The 21641-nt window shown below is 44.9% G+C and overlaps 1 protein-coding gene across 6 annotated transcripts; it reads right to left on the bottom strand.

The window, feature by feature from the left end:
• Positions 1-270: 270 nt before the first annotated feature.
• On the bottom strand, positions 271-18846 carry NR4A2 (nuclear receptor subfamily 4 group A member 2). 6 transcript variants are annotated; one of them, XM_059167300.1, is made up of 8 exons: positions 18237-18846; positions 6566-6688; positions 5219-5906; positions 4303-4432; positions 3696-3859; positions 2619-2821; positions 2048-2226; positions 271-1901 (listed from the first exon to the last, which is right to left on the bottom strand). In XM_059167300.1, exons 3-8 carry the CDS (start codon positions 5891-5893, stop codon positions 1645-1647), a joined length of 1608 nt encoding a protein of 535 aa, XP_059023283.1. In that variant the 5' UTR covers positions 5894-5906; positions 6566-6688; positions 18237-18846; the 3' UTR covers positions 271-1644. The 6 variants fall into 6 exon arrangements, 5 of the variants coding, with proteins under 5 accessions (XP_059023283.1, XP_059023279.1, XP_059023280.1 ...); XM_059167296.1 differs by having other exon boundaries at positions 5219-6084; positions 18237-18845; XM_059167297.1 differs by lacking the exon at positions 18237-18846 and adding an exon at positions 8429-10562 and having other exon boundaries at positions 5219-6084.
• Between the last annotated feature and the right edge of the window lie 2795 nt (positions 18847-21641).

Below are 21641 nucleotides of genomic sequence, written 5' to 3'. Positions count from 1 at the left end.
CCTAGCAAAATTTTAAAAAGTGTTAAGATATTCTCAATTGATTCTGATAAATGCAGGTTGCCACACTCAACAACTCTGGCTGAGGAAAAATACTGTACTGAATTTTTTGGACAATTAGTTCAATTTCCCAGTTTCTTTTGCTAGAATAGATGTAGGCTGTTCATTTGAAACTCAAATGTTGAATAAGTGACCTACCCTAAATCCATCTCCAATTCTATTTCATATTGCTGTTTTGTCACCATTTTTTCCTGACCCAGAAAGAAGACAAAATTCTGTTCATTTACATAGTTTATTGTTGTAAACATTAAAATTGTCTTTCTCAAAGAAAGAATTTATCAGAAAAAAAAAATCAGCGTCTCTAACTGTCATACACCATAGAAAAAAAGGCAGTGACTCATATCATGTGCCATACTGGAAATATACAAAGAAAAATACTACAGAATATGGCAATATTAAAATTCTTACTCAAACATAAAATAATATATTAACTGACAATTTTAGACATTTAAAAAAAAACAAAAAAAAATTCAAAGTGCTCAGTAATTTCCAGGGAGTTATGTATATTATAAGCACTCTGGAAACAGTCAAAAGCTGCTGCATGCAAGTTTTGTTTAGCTTTAGACAACAAAATAATCAAGATATAAACTTTCTTTTATCAACATCAACGGTACATACAACACTTACAAACAAGGAATGTTGGACTGTGTTACAAACACTATGTGTCCCTTTTGTCAGGATTTTCTGATGTGTAATACTTGTGCCCACCTATTTTACAATTGAGAAAATGTTTAAGCTCAGATAACTACCAATCTTTATAAAATCTAACAGACTACATAGTGTCTGAAATACTATTTATATAATATAGACATTACTGAAATAGCAAGTGCCTATAACATTTTCAACCTAGACTCAACATGCTTGTCCCTTTTTTGTGTAGTTCTTTTTTTCTTTTTTCTTTTTTTTTTTTTTTTGCAAACACACTTATCTTTTAGAATTTGTAATATGTATTCATAAATAGGCACAAAATAATTTAAAAAGCCAAACTGCATTGGATAAATTTACAAGCCTTTCCCTTCTTCAACTCATGCCACCCACGCAACATTTAGTTTTACTATATATTACAGCTTTCTTTACAGCAGAAAACTTTGAAGTCTTTTAAAGGGCAATACTTGTGGGTCCCCTTACAATGTGTGAGTGAATGTGTGCGTGTGTGTGTGTGTGTGTGTGTGTGTGTATGTATTACATTTGTCTTAACTGCAACAACCAAACATGGCCAAACATTTCCCCTATCATACATTAGGAATCTTTCTTCTGAACAATAAACTGATTTTTAAACTGATAATAAAAAGTTTATACCACTGTATTGTGTGCAGTCCATGTTCTAAATCCAGGATGCCCCGGAGCCAAAATGCCCTTTTAGGTTCTGCCTGCAGGTTAGGAAATAGCAACAGTTTTTGTTGTTTTGTTTTGTTTTGTTTTGTTTTGTTTTGTTTCTTTAGGGATTAAGGGTCTGGGATTTTTTGGAGGGAGTGGGGGCCGGCTAGAGCTGAGGCAGCTCATGGGGATATCTCTGCCTTGTGACTTCCCCCCTCTGGATAGTTTTAGGTTTCTTTCCAGTTCCTTTGAAGTGCATGGGAGAAGGTCTTAGAAAGGTAAAGTGTCCAGGAAAAGTTTGTCAATTATTGCTGGCGGTGGTACCAAGTCTTCTAGTTTCAGGTAGAAAATGCGCTGTAGCCCCTGTGTGCAAAGAGTACGGAGTTCTGGGAGCTTCCCCAATAGTTTGGACAAATAGTTGGGGCGGTTCAACCCCCCATTATTGAAAGTCACATGGTCTTTGAGACAATTTACAATCTTGTTTTGCAGTTCTTCCACTCTCTTGGGTTCCTTGAGCCCGTGTCTCTCTGCAGAAAACACAATCAGAAACAAAAGAGGAACACACAAAGCAGTTAGCTAGCTGGCAGGAGCAGAGAGGATCAGTGGCAAGGGAAAACCGGGACAAATCCTGCTGGGCAGTTTTGGAGACCTGCCCTGCAAGTGAGGTACTGACCTGTGACCATAGCCAGGGCAGCAATGCAGGAGAAGGCAGAAATGTCGATGTTCATATTCTGCAAGTTGGAGGAGAATTCAACAATGGAATCAATCCATTCCCCAAAGCCACGAACGCATTGCAACCTGTGCAAGACCACCCCATTGCAAAAGATGAGTTTACCCTCCACTGGGTTGGACCTGCAATTAATACCAAAGAGAGAGAGGGGAGAAAAAGAGAGAGAGAAAAGCTAAACAACTAATTACTTGAAGAGCAATAAATGAGGGATTTAAGAGGTAACTAATTACGGAAGAGTTAATAAAATGTAGACCAGTAGACCTTGAACGGGTTTAATTTCATAACCATCAAGAACGCCCCCTATCCCACTTCCATTCCATTCATCCAAGGTTTCTGGGCTCACTCCTTCCCTTCTCTTCCTTTTGTCTACTCTCTTTTCCTTCTTCTTTCCCTCTTTCATTTTCCTCTTCTGCCCTCTCTCTTCTCCCCTTTTATTTCTCTTTTCCTCTTTCTTTCCCCTCTTGATTCCTCTCTTCCTCCTTTCCCAGCCTCCCTGGATTGCCTCCTCCATTACCTGTACGCTAATCGAAGCACAAACAGTTCTAAGAAAGCGGATTCAAAAAGCAGGTCTTGGTCGGCTTTGGGCAGGTCAGCGAAGCCTGGGATCTTCTCAGCCCAGCCCCTGATGATCTCCATGGAGCCAGTCAGGAGATCATAGAACTGCTGGATATGCTGGGTGTCATCTCCACTCATCTGATAGTCAGGGTTCGCCTGGAACTGGAATTTCATTTTAAAAAGCACTTAATGAGGTTCTCTAAAATATATAACCCGTGAAATTGCTAACCCCGCTTCTAGTAGGGGAGCCGGGTTTTTATAACAATTAAACCTCTCTCTGACCAGTAAGGAAATTAGATGTTCCGGGGCAATTAATTCAATTAGGGATGGTGCTATGAGGTCGCTGCTTTAAATATGTAAATTACCATTTCCATACAGACTAAATACAGTGCCATCCAGCCCTGGGAAACGTTCACTCTTATCTCCACAAAACAATTGACACGTTAGTATTCATGCCAGTCCCAGAGTGGGTCTCGAGCAGAGACGCCCTTTGCAAATCTTAATAAAATGGCAGTGGCTTCTAGGTTTGCCCGACATACTTCTTCCAATTAAAGCCCACACATTTCTCACAGCTGGGGTAAAAAGGGAATCTGACCACCTGATTCCCAACACCATTGCCATTCCTTATACTTTTCTCTTTCCTTTCCCAACCCCCAAGCAGGCATTCCCCACCCCGACAGTGCCACAGAGGATGAGGATTAAAGCATCTCTATGGAAGATTGGGGATAAAATCCAAGTCGGGGGCATTTTTGCACAGCCTCTGCTTTAGGCATTAGAGGCATTAGTGTGTGCACCATGGCAGTGAGAGAGAGGTCTCCCAGAGATGGGACCGCTGTGGCCTGTCTTCTCTTCTTTTCTCTGTCTGTCCTCATGTCTACATTCCCAGTAATGTGGAATATTTGTCGCTCTGTGTCCTGTGGCTCTGCTCAGAGCTGTAAAGCCACAGCCTTGCTTGAGTCTGGGGCTTAGTGACGGGTGTGGGAAGGGGTCCTGCCCATCTGTTGGTTTGTCCACATGCTACCCGCCAGCTTCTTACCCTGGAATAGTCCAGGCTGGTCATAGCCGGGTTGGAGTCGACATGGGCCCTGACGAGGGCACTGATCAGACTCACCGGGGGCGAGGGGGGAGAGGGCTCCTGTGGGCTCTTCGGTTTCGAGGGCAAACGACCTCTCCGGCCTTTTAAACTGTCCGTGCGAACCACTGCGAAGGAATAAATGGGTTAGCGTCGCTCCCCCTAGCGGGACCCAGCTGTCGCCTGGGCCCCTCCCGGGGAAGGCCGCAGCCACCAGGCGCCAGGGCAGGCTGCACAGGGTCCCATTGCTTGTAAAGCCTTCACTGACAAGAAGCATTTAAAAAAAAAAAAAAAAAAAAAAAAAAAAGTGGGGTTGTTTTATGTCGTCTTCCAAATGGGTCGTAGAGTTGAAGGCAAGAAGGGCCCCGCTGTTTTCTCCAGGGCAGGATGGGCAAGCAGGCAGCCGCGCGGTCAGCAAGGCAGGAGGCAGATGAGGGGGAACCGGGAGACACCCCCCCACACACACACACACACATCTTCCCGGCGCTGGGAAGTGGAAAATGCGACTGGAATAGAAGCCGCAGTTTCCCGCGGGCGCAGACGAGGGAATGGGCTGCTTGTTCCGACCTACCTTCTTTGACCATCCCAACAGCCAGGCACTTCTGAAATCGGCAATACTGACAGCGATTCCGGCGCCGCTTGTCCACTGGGCAGTTTTTATTTGCTAAACACACGTATTTTGCGTTTTTTTGTACCGTGCGCTGCAAAAGGAGACAATATAGACCGATTTTTTTTTCTTTTGAAAATCCAGCAACCCAGGGCATCCAGGAACAATTTCTGAACAGCTGGGATCTACACTCCTCCCCATAAACAAACACATACACACAACTCCTCTTTTATTTTTTTCCTTTTCCTTTTCTTTCTCTTTCTTTTCGTTTTCCTCCCCCAGGGCATTTAACAGGAGAAAATTGATAGCGTTAACATTTGAGCTAACCTTGCCGCTCCTTGCTGTGTTTTATATGCCAAGAGAAGGAGAAGGAGACGCTCAGTAAATACAAATCCGTGGGCATTCATATTATTTACATTCCTTGGAGACCTTCTCTATTTAAAATGATAAGATTATTCAATCAGGATGGCGAAATAAAGAGATCACTTAATTTGACCATAGGGAATTCTGTTCCACTTGGTTAGCTCAGACACGGTTCTCTGTCCTAACCAATTTCAATCTGAACAGAGAAGACAGCTCCTAGCACATGCAAATAACCCTCTTCCAACTCAGGCTCCTGCAACTTCGGGCTAGGGCCTGCCGGGGTGTCGGCTGCGTGCGAGGGGGATGTGACCCCTGCTCTCCGGGTCCAGCTAGCTCCCTTTCTCAAGCACCCAGAGGCCTCCGTCACAGGCCATGAACGGCTGCAGGAAAGCCTCCGCAGACCTCGGGAGTTGGACGACCTAGGACTGGGCTGCCTGCATCCAGGAGGAGCGCGCACTCCGAGGCTCCCGGCACTAGGGGGCCCCTACCTGCCTCCTCCGGCCCCGTCCTCGCTCACCTTAAAGAAACCTTTGCAGCCCTCACAGGTGCGCACGCCATAGTGTTGGCAGGCCGCGTTGTCGCCACACACGGCGCACAATCCCTCGTTGGAGGGCGAGCCCCGCGACGGCGGCGAGGGCACCTGCGTGTCCAGCAGCTGCGATGCGTGGCCGATCTGCAGGCCTGGGAAGCCCATGGACGCAGGCTTTCGGATGGGGTTGGGCACAGCGAAGGTCTGCCCGTCCACCACGTGGTGGCTGCCTGCCTGCTCCGGGTTCATGGGGACGTGCAGGGGCCCGTCGAAGCGCATCTGGCAGCTAGACACGGGGGTGCCGGGAGGCGATTGCTTAAATGAGAAGAGGGAGAGGCGGGAGACGGGCGTTTTCCTCTGCTCGATCATGTGCGTGGTGGCCACGTAGTTCTGATGGAAGTTGTGGAGAGAGCCTGGGTCGTCCCACATGGGGCTGTGCTGCACTTGGAAGCCCGGGGTGGTGGGCGTCGGGGGCGAGGAGGGCTTGTAGTAAACCGACCCGGAATGCGGCATCATCTCCTCGGACTGGGGGGGCAGGTGGCTGTGCTGCTGGTAGTTGTGCATCTGAATGTCTTCTACCTTAATGGAGGACTGCTGTCCGGACAGGGGCATTTGGTACAAGCAAGGTGGCTTGACGTCGTAGCCTGTGCTGTAGTTGTCCATAAAGGTACTGAAGCTGGGGAGAGAAGTGGTGGCAGTGATTTCAGTGTTGGTGAGGTCCATGCTAAACTTGACAAACTCTGGAGTTAAGAAATCGGAGCTGTATTCTCCCGAAGAGTGGTAACTGTAGCTCTGAGAAGCGGGGCTGGCTCCTTGAGGCGAGGACCCATACTGCGCCTGAACACAAGGCATGGCTGGAAATGAAACAGGGTAATATACACTCAGCCTGGTCAACTGAACACTTTCTCCCGGGCTCGGGTACACCTGGAGCTACACCGGCAGCCCGCATCGGTCAGAGAGCATGTAGGGACGCGAGAGGAAGAGCGGAGAGCGAATGCTGCGGGGCAAAACCGTGCAGGGCATGGAAAGACTGGTCCAAGGAAGACCCAGAGCTGGAAAGCTTTTGAGGGTCTTTATTCCCGGATATTTCAAATGCCTCCCCCTTCACCCCATCACACCGACGGTTCTGCTTATATGAGCCGTTCCTCTGAAGCTCGGGTTCAGCAAGCTCATTCTAGAAATACGGTTGAATTGCACATTGTGGATGTTGTTCCCGAAGATAATGGGCCAGGAAAACCTTAACTTAAAGAGTTTGCTGAGGAAGATGGGATTGCCCTGTTTCTCGACGTTTGGGGAACTCAGAGGAGGGAAAAAAAGAAATGAAGTTGCACTAACCTTCAGCCGAATTACAGGCGTTTTCGAGGAAATTAAAGGTGGACAGTGTCGTAATTCAACGAAGGACAAAGTTCCAAGATTTTTAGAAAAGCAATGGGGAGTCCAGCCTGTCGGATCTCCTCCCTGAAATACAGACACAGGAAGCTTCAGGGTGACTTTCCCGACAGATTCAGCTGGGCATCTGTAGGGTCACCAGGCAAGCCCTTCTGCGCCCTCCTTGATTGTTTCATTGGCAATTCTTGTGTAGCCCTTACCAAACTCAGCAGTTAAAATGAATGAGTAAAAGAGATGACTGTAAACAACACAAAATGCCACCCGTTGCACTGTGTAAATCTTTGCAGACAGAGAGTTCTGAAGGAGAGAAGGTACTTACTTAATACTTATGATGTAATAAATTGGACCCTAAGATGTAGGGGTGGGGGTGGGGATGGAAGTAGAGGTGGGGGTGGGAATGTAGTGTCATTTCCATTTTAGTTTCATTCAGACCCAAATAAGAAGAAACTAGAGTTTAATAAAATATAGCACTGGAAACTTCGCCTGAATTTTTCTGTGGCGGAAGTAGTTTTTCTTCCAGGAGGGGGTAAAGAAAGTAGAAGTCAAAAATATAATATGAGAAAAATAATCTCTCCCTCCACCCCTACGTGTTACAGAATGCTAGCAAGGCCTGGGCAGACCTGAAGACAATCTGAATTGAAGCATCTGGATTTCCTAAGTGTCACAAGACAGAACACTGGGATTGAAGATACAGGTGAATTGCCATTCATTTCTCCAGGAAACTTGTCTTTCAACATCTTTAACGGTCAAGGGGTGGGAAAAGAAGACCCTACTTTTCCAGGACCATCTTAGGTCAGTTGCAGAGGGAGGGAAACAGCTTATCTGGTACTGGCACCAAGGTTAGAAGCACTTCCCAACACTGGAAGCAGAACACCTCGCCTATACAGCCATCCACAATCTGCCTATTTGCCAGGGAAACGAGTAATTTTCAGATGTTGCCACTTGGAAGGCATTCTAGAGCATCGAGAATCCTATTACTAATGAAAAAGAAAGCCAAACATCCACTCCTTCTGTTCTCCTCCCCACTCCCCCATTATCTTGCTTCCTGGGGAGGAAGGTTAATCAGAAAAAGTAGAAAGTAAGGAGACCCACGGCACCCACAGCCTTTGAGAGCTATATGCCTGTGCTGGATATTAACCTCCTGGTAACTTAACAGCTTCATAACTGTACTCTTTACTCCCTTCTCTGTTTCTCTCTCTCTCTCTCTCTCTCTCTCTCTCTCTGACGTATTCCCATACACAAGCACGGCATGTGTCAAAACCAGAAATTTCAGGCAACTTAGTAATAGGACACTCTACCAACACCAACACCAACACCATCCCTTATTCAATAATACCCAGGAAACACTGGCACACCGGCCAGCCGCGGTGACACAGTTCCCAAGCAACACATAAACTGAAGAACTTTCTCCCTGTCAGTTTGTGGGTAGCGTCCAGGCCTCTCGTATATACAGGACTTTGGAGTCTCCTTGTCCAATGGTCACAATCAGTTCCACTCTAAGAGCAAACTTTGGCCACATATCCCCCGGGCAAGTCCGCAGCTCCCCAGACTATGCAAGTCTCCCATCCACGTCCACCAATGAGGAGCCTGGAAGCCTTCTGGGAGCCAACTCCCCCCTAGTGCCAAAGCTGGAGTTCGGACAAATGACCGCCGAAGCCGCGCGCACCTATTCCCGGTCCTCCAGCCCCATCACGCTCCGACCCTCTGGCGCCCACTTCGAGAAAACCTGTACTAACACATGTGGAAGGAAGAGACGTGCAAAAGACGAAAGAAGGATAAAGGAACTCGAGCTGCACGGGCTCTACCTACTCACTTAGGAGTTCTCTGCGTCTCTCTTCATTCATTCAACTCAGCCGAAGTGTAGTTTCCTCTGGGAGTCCTGGTAGCAGGGTCTGACAGGGGTGGGCGAGAGGGGCGAAGGTAACCAAGTCGCCAGGAGCGGCGAGGGAGCAGGAGAAGGCGGCCGGCTGGGCAGGGGAGCAGGACCGCGGAGCCGAGCGCGAGCCGCCGGGCGGACTGGCCCTGGCCGCCAATGTGCCTTTGTTTATGTGGCTCGCGCTGCCGCTGCCAACATGCACCTAAAGTCTCCGCGCGTCAGCGCGCGTCAGCGGCCCGCCGCCCAATCGCCGCGCCGCCGCGCTCCCCGGACTCCTGGCCGGCTCTCGCTTTGGTATATTTCCGACCTGACGTCACGAGCAGGGCCGATTTTAAGGTGGGAACCGTTCTGGGTTCACCTTGGTCGCCAGCTTGGGTTTTTTCTTTCTTTCTTTCTTTCTTTCTTTCTTTCTTTCTTTCTTTCTTTCTTTCTTTCTTTCTTCTCTCTCTCTCTCCCTCTCTTTTTTTTTTTTTTTTTTCCGAAAGAGGTGTGACCTCTCCACACAGGTCCGCGCAGCCCGCAGCACCGCGACGTCTCACCTCGCCTTCCCCTAAACCAAGGGCCACTGCTGCCGCCCGGCTGCTCACATGTGGGGGAGGGTGCAACAAAAGCTCCGGCGGAAGGGAACGCTGGTATGGGCCAGGTAGCCGGCACCTGGACTAGTGAGGGATGGGGTGTGCCTGGCAGTGTTCTAACCTCATCCACTCACAATTGTCTCCCCCATTAGCGGAAGCGCGGACAGATGTCCCAAGACTCGAGAAGCTCAAAGGCCTCAGGCAGTTAGGGTGGGATTTCCCTAGCCCGATGCATACCCCTTTCTCCCTTTTCCTGTCCAGGGCCGCCTCCTTTGGCGTTAGCATTCTCTCTCTCTGTCTCCCCTTCCCCCTTCACACACACACGCGCGCGCACGCGCGCGCGCACAAACACACACACACACACAGTCCAAGGTGGAAGGGACTGGGAAGGGCCTATTCTCCATGTTCCCTTCTTCCCTTGCAGTGCCCACGTGCAATGGAATACGTGGTGCGTGGAAAGGGGAAGAGAGGGGGGACAGGTAGACAGTGACCCAACCCTTTAGGGATCCCGAAAGTCAGAGTGAGGCATCGCCCACTTTCCTATCGCAGGCAATACAGCCAAGCAATGGGCAACAGGTGCGCCTTCAACAGAAAGGTGCTCTAACCTCACCTTTGGCCAACTCTTATACTTTCGACACTCCTCAGTGCCCACCAACTCATACCCTAACACGAGTTGTAGAGAAATAACTCAACCTTCCTCTGAAGCACAGGGCTCTCAAACCTCAGTCTCAGAGCCAAGAGGGAAAGACAAAACAAGGGGAGAGAGCGGGGTGGGGTATCTCCGCAAGCGTAAGTTGTGTGCCCAGCCCTTCCAGGAGAGGGACCCGGAGCACTGTGGTAGCTCGCCGCACCCCCCGCGGCCGCCACAGTCGCCGCTGACTCCACTTTGCACGCCTGTCCACCCGCCCGGCTGAGGGCGTGAGGAGCTTTCTAGCAAAGAAGACGCCACTTCTACAGAAAGCGGGCTCCCTTCGCTTTCCTCCGGCCCGAACAGGGCGGGCCTCTCAGGGCTTCTCCCAGGGGGCTAGAAGAGGCTGGGACGAGGGGAGGGAGGGCTCCGAGGCGTCCCCCTCTCTGGCCGCGGAGAGTTCCAACCGCCCCACCTCCCTCGGCGTGGCTCGCTTCCAGACTGCAGGAGCCCCTTGGCGACTCCCCACTCCCCGCCCCCAATCCTGGTGTTCTCTGGATGGACCAAAAGCGCCGCGGAACTATCCGCGTTCTGAAGCCGCTCAGCTCAATCTGCACCCCCAGCCTTTGCTCGCTCCCCAGCGGCTGGAGAGGCGTAGCCATCAGGTGCCCTACGGCTGCCCCGGGAAGTCTCGGGCTCCTCTGCGCCGCAGCCTCTGGAAAAACCTGCGTGACCACCTTAAGTTTCCCCCAGATGTTGCGGCTGCCGCTGCCGCCGCCGCCGCCTCTGCGGCTCAGCGGTGCCCCAGCGGGCCGGAGTACAAATAAAACCAGGAAGTGTGCGTGTGTGTGTGTGTGTGTGTGTGTGTGTGTGTGTGTGTGTGTTGTGTGTTGTGTGTAGCGGGGTTGTTGTGGCGAGTGAGGGTGTGTGAGTAGGGGAAGAGGGGAGGAGGGCGAAGAGTAGCCTATTAGCATGAGCTCAGTAGCGTCAGCGCCCCGTGGGCAGGAACGATTCCACGCGAACGAAAGGGAAAAAGTGAGAGTTTGGAGAGCAGGGGAGAAGGAAAGGGGTGGGGGTGGCGGTGACGCAGGGGCGCAGGCATTGACGCACCCGCGGGGCTGGGCCCAAAAATAGCAGCGGCTCTAGCTCGGTGGCGCCCTCCCGGGTTCCCTTCCCCTTCCGCGAGGGAGCGGGGCGCTGCCAGGAGGAGCTTTCCTTGATCCCAGCGGTGGGCCAGGCTCCCGGCAGCTATTTTCAGGCAGTCGGAAACTCAGGCGCAGCCACGCTGGGGTGGCGGTTATTATTTTTTAATATACTCCTAGGGAAGCGGGGGCCAGGAGAACTTTAAGGTTGTAACTATCACCCTCCCTACACAAATACGCACAAGTGAGTGGATACATTCCCTGCACAAGTTCCTCCTCCCGTAGGGCCCTTAAAAACACTTGGCTTTAGCCTGGGTTGAGTCTGCGGACACCTGGAGAATTCTCTCTTAGAGAGTGGAGAGTGTTCTGGAGTTCTTAAAGTGAGCTCTGAAGGAGACAAACACTGTAGTGCGGTGCGTTATTCTACAACAGCAACCTGTGGAGTCGGGCTTAACAGAGCCCTTACCCGAGTCTTACTGCACCCAAGACTGAGAGGCAGTTTTCACAGAAGCTATTATAATTATTAGTAAGTGGAAATGGAGGCATTAGGTATAACATTAACAACAGAGAAAAGGTGAACTTTTCCCCCCTTGCATCCTATAACCTGTATGAGTTCCCTCTTTTCTTCAAACTCCTATTCTAGTTCCTGGGGAGTGTTACTTCTTAAGAAGACACACTGGATGAAAGACTGATAAACTCATTTAAATCGATTACTGGATAAGCTGCTTCTTGTGTTCGCATTTTTGGTAGGGCTCAGATGTGCTCGGGGTGGAAAGGACGCAACATAGGCACCAGAAAGTGGAAGAAAGGACCCTGCTCAGAACCCCAGACTCCTGTGTCCCCATCAGATTGTGATAGAAGGAATCTCAGTGGAACCGCCAATGTCTGTAATTGACTGATGCTGTCAGTAGGGGGCCTGACTCCACAACGTTCAGGAAGATCAATCATACACACACACACACACACACACACACACACACACACACACTCACGTACCAGCTAGCTATTTACTACTTAGGCCAAACCCTAGGAGAGCAAGCTGGAGGCCCAAATATTCATACTGTGCTGGAATTCATAAATAACTACAAGTCTTCTATACTTTTTCTATTTTTCTTTAAAGGGGAAACAGTTTAACACATGGAATTAGGTTCACAACAGATTTTTTTTTCCTCCTTCCCATGATTAACTCACTGTTAGGTCACAGGGGGGAAAAACCAAAATAGTAATGAAATCTCTCATTTTATCACCAAGTAGCTCAAATTGGCATATAGTTTGGAAAAATGAAAGCATGTTTGAAAATCCTATGATTACATGTTTAAATAAATTATAGTTTAGAAGAGGATTCCTGTGGGTGTATTTGCTAGTACATAAGAGAATGCTTTTGTGCACAGAGGTTTAATTACACATATAATGGAATCAAAATGTAGAACTGAACAACCTTTTAGAAAATGTTAAAATGATGCTATAGGCTACAAGAAACTGAAATTTTGCATTTATATGACTAGAACCTTTCAAGATTTTTTGAGAAACATAGATTCCTAAATATAAACTACTTTATAACTCAATTAAAATGACAATTCTAGTTTTTTTCAAGGCCCAGATCCAGATACAACTTTAATTACTGCCATGTATTAATGTGTAAAGTTATCCCCAATGAAGTTCTATTTTCTTAAGAAGTTAAAATAAATAGGAGTAAAAATTGGTCTTATACATAAAGAGCTCCTTCTTTTGAAAACTAAATTAAGTGACAAAAAATTAATTCTTTCAATATATACTATTAGATGACCTCATAAAAGCATTTAGAAAAGTCGTGTTACTACATTATCTTTTATGATATTAACCAATATTAAGCAGAATGTGACACATATGTAAAAAATATTTTTATAAAAAATCAATATAAATAATACACTCACATCTAAACCAAACTATTTTATTTTATGCATGGCTAGACAGATTATACTTAATAAAATTGAGCTTTTGGTATAATTTAGAAAGCAAACATGGATGTAATCCCATAGGATTTTCTATCTTAATGCATGGGAAAGGGGTCTTTGGGGATTTCTTTCAGGATTCTCCCAAAATGAACTCAGAGTAGCCCTTCCAGTTCAGATATAGTGAACAGACATAACTGTTTTATTGCAAGAGCTGAAGTAACTTTAAGATATTTCATAACAAAATTACTTAATGGAAACTGTCTTAAACATTAAAATGAGATATATATTTTAAGTTATATTTGGACAAATTTACATTCATGGCATTTGTTGCTATTCAGCAGGAAATTTTACATTAGTGATAGAAGAGAGAAATTTTCACTTTGAAATAAAAACTCAGTTATGGAACTACAAAATCAGCTTTTAATACTGAAGGGTTTTTTTTTTCCTTTCTGCAATTTCATTTGCATTAATAGGGTATTAATTGATGAATCATTTGTTCCTTTCCTATAGGATGTTTACAAAACAAGTCAATTGCTTACCTGATATTCACATTTTGGGTAGTTGTGATTTTTTCCTCAGTTTTATTCAGCCCATTATTTTTTTTTAACCAAAAAACACTAAACGCAAAATTATTTCTGACTTCAATTCAGAACTCAGTTCTAGAAATGTGTAAAGATGTGCAGAAGAAAACAGCACTCTTTTTTTCTAGAAGCATCTACTTGCAAAGTAAAATTATAAAATTGAACATATGGTAAAGCCTCATGCCACTCAAAAAGTATTTTGCATAATAAAAATCCTTCATCTTTTAAGCTCTAATGCTTGACTCTCAGTAACCATCTCCTAAACATTTGCTTTTAAAGTAACCTACTATTTTCTTCCTGTGTCTGTGGTAAAATACACATAACATAAAATTCATCATCTTAACCATTTTTAAGTGTACTGTTCAGTGACGGTAGATACATTCACATTGTTGTGTACCTATCACCACTATCCATCTCCATCTCTTCATCTTCTAAAATTAAAACCCTATACCCATTAAACAATAACTGTCCATTCTCCCTTTCTCCCAGTCTCTAGCAACCACTAATATCTTCTATGTAAGAATTCTTTGTGATCAAGCAAGTAAGGGTAACTTTGCTTTTCGATTTCATTGCTAATTTCAGTAAACATGTGGGTGATTAAATTGTACGAAGTCCTAGAAGACTTTTTAAAGATTCTGAAAATAAGTTGCTATATGTGAAGGACAAGGACACTTGAAATTCTAAAAGTAGCTAATAACATTAGTAACTAATACAGTATTACATAACATTTTAAGTAGATAAAATACATACACTTGGCAATAGTTCTTGTATTCATATCATAGCTGTGAGTTTTTGTTCTACCTTTAGTGATAAAATAACCACTTCTGATTTTTTCCTCAGCCTAACTGGGGGATAGGAACCTCTCGATTTAATAAAAAATGAAGATCCTGTACGGATATATTACGACAAAGATATATATGCCCTTTTCCTCATCATAATTCTGCAATTATCAAGCCTACAATTTTAACACTACAAAAGTAACTTATAGCAAGGACCCTCATAGTGATAAGTAATAAATCTAATTACCATATCCTTTGAATAGACGTAATATAAATTTCATTGCTCACTTAAAAGTTCTAAAGTTAACAGCATAAACTTGAAGTTGAGTAATTAAGTAATCCTTATATAGACACTTATTAAAGTATTTATACATATTATCTTAAATCTACATCTATCATTTTGCCAATTAAAATTAGGACTTTAATTGCAATTAAGTAATTTAATTGCCAATTGAACAGCAAAATTGCTAAGTGACTAATTTTAATGCCTATTTTAATTACCAATCATGACTGGGGAGGGAGCTAATCAAGTTACATCAAGCAGTACCAGAGTAATGATGTGAAGAAAAAAAAAAATAGTAGAACAAACATTCAAGGCTACATGCTTTAAAAAAAGAAACATAAATTAAATAAATGCAAACACAATCTTATAAATGTATAAAAATACTGTATTTCAATATCTGAATACAGAACATGAAAGAGAACAAGATTAATTAAAGAAGCCCCTGTCAATCTTCAGTCAAAGTAAGGAAAACCAAGTCAAATTTTTATGTGGTATTTACATGGCACTCACACTAACCCAGATAAAAACAAAGCTGCATATAGCCGAGAATAAAAGACTATTTCTTGCTTGGCTGGTTAAATATTTACAGATTGACAGTTTTTAAAGAATTCTTTAAAAATGAAACGCGATAAAAGAGAGAAACAAGTTTCCAATGCAGCGATGTAGATTTTAAATTTGAAAAGCAAACAGGGCCAGTGCACTGGGCCCATATACTCTTTCTGGATGGCTCTCCTCCCCACCCCCACTCACTTGAATGCAGAGTTCTATTAGAGGCCTAATGTCTATCCATAACTTGTCCCATGTTACCATGAGAAACACACAAATCCTCCCTATCCTACATATTCTAAAATACGTTCATGAGTAAAAAAATAAGAAAGCAGCTAGGATTATATCAAATTAAAATTACATAGAGCATGGAGAATATACCCTGTCCTAAGAGTATTTCTTCATTTTCAGTTAAAATAAACGTGCCAGCCCAAGATAAAGGCTGTAAACCAGCAGGCAACCAGAAACAGTGGTGAAGATCTCGGCAATACAAACACATTTTCAAAAGTTTTCATTTCCAAACTAATTCTCAGATTAGCAATACGGAAGGGCACTATTTAAAGAGGGAGGTGAAGTTGAGAGTTCAAAAAATAGAAAGTGATTCCCTGGTACACATTAACAATGCTAGTACTTTCCAGCTATAGGGATCCCCCTGGCAGCCAGCCACCTCGTTTAGAGTAACAATGGACATCCATCAAATCTTCGTTTAAAATAAAAGTCATGATGCAAGATACACATCTTGTTTTTATTACTGTGTATGCATACCCAAAATATACATCATTCATGTCTACAAAAGGGCCTAAAATCATTCGTGAACTCCATGTAATGTTGTAACTTGAGAAAAAGCAAATAGTGCTGCTTAGGGTTTTATTTACTAATGGACTTGAATTCTGAAATGAAGCACAGCAGGACTTTCAGCCTGGCTTTTGAAGGTGGAACACGTTAATAATCATGGGGCCTAACAAAAGGCCGCAATAGCTGCTCACGACAAGAACAGCTTTATAAGGAGAGTTCTGTGTAGCTGATTAAAGGACACACTCACTGCCTATTCAGAAGTCATGGAGATGGAATCATTATTGACAAGCTTACTTCTGATCAGGGTTAAAACACACTGAGTACTGGTGAGAGAAAACCTTAGCCATTAAAAGATTACCAAAAACAGCCCCCAGCAACCGTTGCCCTAAGTCAGATATATATCTTATTGTGTTCTGTATAAGATTTTCTGCTATAAAAATACACAGACGTCTTATATTGTTTGATAATAATTACCAACATACAGCACTAACTCAAATACTAGGTAACACATCATCATCCATTTCAAAAGTAAGAAGAAAAGGAGAAATATTATCTTGTCATTTCAAAAGGATTCAGAAAGGACATGAGGTACAGATAAACTTCCAGAATGTTAACTTTCTGAAACGTGACGTGACTGAAAATATGTACTTGTTTAGATCGCTTAGGTCTATTTTGTGTTTTGTTAGTCTATCAATTCACATGAATTAATGTGGTTTACACACTGTCAGAAGGAAAATCTTTTAAAAGATAGTACATTTGTTGCTTTCAGATATCACTTAATAAATAGGTAAAAGTTAAAAAAAATGTTTCACAAGTTATTTACTTTCTTTGTACCCTTATTTCTTGTTTTCTAGTATCGCCTCTCTGCTTTAGTGGAAGAAAATGGAGGGTTACACTAAGAGACAACCATGTTTATAACCTGAAATTAGAGACAATCAACCATTTTATTAGTCACTGGAATATTTAAAATAAGACCTGTGAAATATTACAGAAACATTCCACTAGGATCTAAACAGTGACTTCAGTATGCTGTCACTGGCATGTTGGTGGGAGAAAAATGACCAGTACTACCCATGGATGATTCAAGTACACACAGAGTATATGTGTATGGGGAGGGGGGTTGTGTATAGAATTGTTTGGCTTCTTAAATTTCTTATATTTCATGTTTCTGAGGACTGTTTACTGTAAGATATTTTCTTATGTTTAAGAATAAAGATTATTTTCTAAAAAAAAGAACTTTAAATAGTTAATTAATAGGTTGAGGAGTTACACAGAAACAACTCACAGAACACACATTTCTTGTAGTTCTTTAATTTTCTGGATTCCAAAAGTATGGTGTTCCTAAACATTACTAATTAAGTAACTAGCATTGGAAATCCTCTTTTCCATTTCTCCATATTCTCATCAATTAGTATTCGGTTGGCTGACTGGCAATTTCTAAGACAACAGTTTTACCAAACTTTATAAACTTTGTATCCTTCAGAAGAGGGAGGGGGGAGGAGGAAGACAATACAGAAACCCTCTTTTACAGCCAGAATGATTTGACAGGGCCCCTCAAACCACAGATAGATGTTATAGAATTTGAACTGTAGCTCTGCAGCTCAGTTTATACCACAGGAACTGTGAGATGCTATCTCCCTGTTGTTATAACGTATCAGGTCAAGGGATATAAATTGTACCAGGTAATTCATTTTGCCGTTCGGAGAGTCATTAAGTTCCTCCCAGAATATATGTGATTGATATCCCTGGAGGTGAAAGGCTAAAGGAACCATATGGCAACATGTTGCATTCCGTATGCTATCTGCCCATCCGTGCTTAAGCTGCCATTAGCAACATCTGTACCTTACGGAAATCCAGCTGCGCCGACGACGGCTGACGGAATTGTACTTGGGGGGGAAATCTAGCTTAGCGCCATTAACTTGAGACTTAGAGTCTATCTACCAGGACGGATGGAAGCTTTCACAATTACACGAGACAACACAAATGCTTTATTAAAGTTTAATTTTGAACTCCCAATTAGCGAAACTGCATTACAAATCGATTGCAATTTCCTAGAAGGCACAGCAAGTTCTCTGCCTGCCTGCCACGTGCGAGAGGCTCCAGAGCAAGCTTTCCAGCTCCCGGCAGCTGAGAGGGGCTGGTTCAGAGCCGGTCTCCGCAGCCCAGGAAGTCCCTAAAATCCCCACCAGCCCCTCCTTCCGCAGGGTGGGGGCGTACCGGGCTAGAACCCGCAGGGAGGGGCGGGGGGGAGTCCTCTATTATCTTGGTCTCTCGGGAGGAGCCTCATCTAGTCAGTCACGCAGAAGTTTCTCTTTCGCTCTTGGCGTTACACCCCAGATCGGCTTCGTGCGCGCGGGCCAGCGGGGCGGAGAAGCCGGGAGACCCGAACCCCGGCAGGGCTACCCGGCGCTCGCACCCACCCCTGCTCCCCTTCCCCCCACCCAAACAAAGCCCCGCTCCAGGTCCAGGATACGTTACCTGCCCGGCGCTCCCGGCCCCTCGGTCACCGCATCCCCTGCTGGCGCGCCTTGTGCGGGTCCCGCTCCCCGGGACGCACAAAGTGGCCGCCCCCGGCCGGCTAAATCCCCCTCTCCCGTCATGTTGGGGGGAGAGGGGGAGACGGGGGAAGTGGAAGCGGGGAGGCTGGGCCCAGGGAAACTTACTGGTAAAATTAAAAAAAAAAAAAAAAAAAGGTAGAAGCCTCTGGTTTCGGGGGGTGGAGGGGGGGGGGGGGTCCCGGCCAGGGGCAAGAAGAGGCCGGTTACCTTTCGGAGGGTCGAGGGCGGGAGGGAGGGGGGTCAGGGAGCGGCCGCCCGCCCCCCTCCCCCGACCCCCAGCGGCGGCGGCAGCTGCACACACAGAAGCCCATTGTCACCGGCGCCCGGCGCGCAGCCCCGCGGACTCGGCCCCGCGGCCAAGCGCGTCAGCGGCCCCGTCAGCCGGGCCGGGCTCCGTGACGCGCGCGCAGCCAGCCCTATAAATAACCCGCCGCCGGGCGGCTCGGGCGGCTTTCCAGTGACGCCGGGGCAAAGCGCGGGAGGAGGAGGGCGAGAGGAAACAATAAAGCCGCCCGCCCGCCTCCCCGGCCTCCCTCCGCCCTCCCCCCGCCGCCCCGGGCCCTTCCCGCCGCGCTCGGCTTTCCCCGCCCCGGCCCGCCTTGTTCTGAGCGCGGCTCGCGGGTGGGAAGGGCCGAGGCGAGCCCAGCCCACGAGTGTAGTAAAGGGCTCGCTGTGTTACTTACTCCCGGCTCGAGTTCGGCCTCTGGAGGCTTTCTCGGCTCTCCCACACCCGCTCTAGGACAGGTAGGGTGTGTTTGTGGTGGCAGATCCTCAGTTCAAAACCAGACAAAAACCTTCCATCTTAAGTGTTCGGATGTAGCATATTTTAAAGTATATGCGCGTGTTCCCATCTCCTGGAGTTCCGCCTACATCCCTCTCTCTATATAGATCATATCCTTCCTTTCTTCAGACTCCACCACGATTATTTATTTAGGTTTTTGTGGAGCCAGGGCCATATTACTGTTTGAATTTGGGAAGTTGTATATAGGGTGCCCGGTAAGTAACAGCGTGCGCCTGGCTTTCCGGACCCCTGGTCTCAGTCTCAGAACACTTTGCTTATCTTTTTGGCCTTTGGCCTTGAACGTAGCACCAGGCCTTGCACAGAGCACATTTGAATTTTCCAAAACTCTGCCATCGTTCAACGTTTTGGAGTTTCATCAGGGCTTACACTTAAAAGAGGGCTTTCTCCATAGGTAACTTTTTTGTGGGGACATCCTGTTCACGCTTTCCTACTTAGGCCGGTTTTCCTATACCCCAACACTCCTCCTACCCACTAAGATGTTCATATACAACTGGAGGTAGTCTGTTCTCTTGTAACCATCATTAATGGGCCAGTGAGACAATTTCTCCTCCTGAGCAAAATGTCTCAGATATATGAACTCCCAAATTTCCTGGGATGCCGATATATAATTTACAGATGGAAACGGTTTTTAAGGGATCCAGGCCTAGAGAGAGCGTTAAAAGGGTGAGGAGATGTTTGTTGATTCACAATCAAGACAAAATGTGGTAGTGAAGGGTGCACTCTGCGAGAATTTGGAAGACTAGGAAATACGGGTTTTAATTAAGTCCTGTTGGTGCCACCTTGCAGAAATTACAGCCTCGCACTCTGCCTCAGTTTCCTTGTCTTCAAATGGATAAAGCATGGCTTCTAAGCTTCTTTCAACACTAAATTCTGGGATAATAAAGGACAAAATTGTTTTCAGATACCTAAAGTTATGAATATGAATACCTGTGTCTCATGGGAAAAGTATAATAATTTGGTCTGACAATTTTTTACTTTGTACATTTCAAAAAGAAAATATGTTAGGGCCCCTTCAGAAAAAAAATGAATTTAACTATATCATTAAAACTATATCAGGAAGAAATAATAGTTGTCACTCTATCCTTCACTTACATGATAACAGACATAATTTCAGTCTGATGTCTTAGGATTTTTCCAACACCATGTTCTCTCACACAAGTGAATGAATTATGAGTAGCAAAATGTACTAGGATCACTTTCCTCCAATTTTGCCTCCAAATCTAGCTTATATAGTTTTTAGGAAGAGGTTTCCAGTTGAAAGACAGGGAATTGTTTATCAGTGGGTGGTGTCTATGAGACAGGCAAAGTCTTCTTCTGATTGACCCTCATCATTGTCAGAATCTGCTTTAATCTTCTGTCTCCTGGTTGGTGAAGGCAGGAAACATAAAAAAGGCAGAAACAAGTTTAGAGCCAAAACATTTGCTTCACGTAGATACCACCGAAGTGCGATCACAACTAAAAGTTAACCAGTATTTTCCCGGTTCCAAAAGCACATCTGTCTCTCTTTCCCATAAAATGTTTCAAATCTCTACTTTAATTTCATTTTAAAGTTCTTTCTTCTGCAGCTTACAAAAAGATATTTTTCTTTCACTACTACTTTCCCGAAACTTCCAGCTTCTCACATAGTTTTAAATTAAAACTCTTTTGCTTCCTTCTTATCCTTTTTTAATGTGATAAATTCCATCCTCCATTATTCTTATCCTTAAAAATTTAACAGGATGAGAATTAGGTTACAACTGAAACATGTCCAAATTTTATGAGGTGGAGAGGTATGGGAGCTTAGCCCTGGAACCCAGGAGAAATACAGTGAAACAACCAGTTTCCTTAAAACAAAAGGAAAAACAAATGAAAAAACTCAAAACAACCACGTTGAAATTTGTGAAATAGGAGGCTGAAAATGTGAAAAATCTTTCATTGGATCTCCTTGATAGCATAAAGCTTGTTACAATTTTTTAAACATAGCAGATGTCTTAGAATATGGACATTTCTCAATATTTCTGACGTTTCTGTCTACCTGAGGTTAAATCCTTTTAAAAGACTCCTCACAGGAACAGTATTGAAGAACTTATTAAAGAAACTACTGTGCACTCTTGCCTTATTACTCAGTTAATCCTGCTCTCTATTTAGAGAGCAGTGCCAGCCAGGTTGAGGCTTCAAAGGAATGAGCACAAATATTTGCCATATCCTATGCAGTATAGTTTTGGTGATAGAATTCATTTCAGAAAATATCATTGAAGTTATAGTATAAGCAAATCTCAGCAACTTTCAAATGGATAAATAGAAGGTTGGCAAGAAAAGTGATGAGGGATTCTCAGTATCAGGAAAGAAACAACCAAGGTTATAGACCTGGGAGTTTTCTGCATTTAAAAGACCAAGAAATCATGGCAGGCAGTGTTCTTATAAAATTTAAAAATAAAAACAAAAACAAAACAAAAGCCACCCAAAACTTGAGCAAAATTAACCGGAATCCCAACATAACTCAATATACGCACATACAGACATAACCAGCCCTTCCGATAAGGT

Source organism: Mustela lutreola, chromosome 3 (assembly GCF_030435805.1).
Source record: "Mustela lutreola isolate mMusLut2 chromosome 3, mMusLut2.pri, whole genome shotgun sequence".
NCBI lineage: Eukaryota > Metazoa > Chordata > Mammalia > Carnivora > Mustelidae > Mustela > Mustela lutreola.
The sequence above is the reverse complement of the archived record's forward strand: the minus strand, read 5'-3'. Positions and strand labels throughout refer to the sequence as shown.

Coding starts and splice junctions, on each gene's coding strand:
- NR4A2 (XM_059167296.1), bottom strand. CDS start 6,082: ATGCCTTGTGTTCAGGCGCAGTATGGGTCCTCGCCTCAAGGAGCCAGC. Junction 4,433..5,218: donor GCTGCAAAGGTTTCTTTAAG/GTGAGCGAGGAC, acceptor CTCCTTTTGCAG/CGCACGGTACAAAAAAACGC. Junction 2,822..3,695: donor CCAGCCTGGACTATTCCAGG/GTAAGAAGCTGG, acceptor ATGAAATTCCAG/TTCCAGGCGAACCCTGACTA.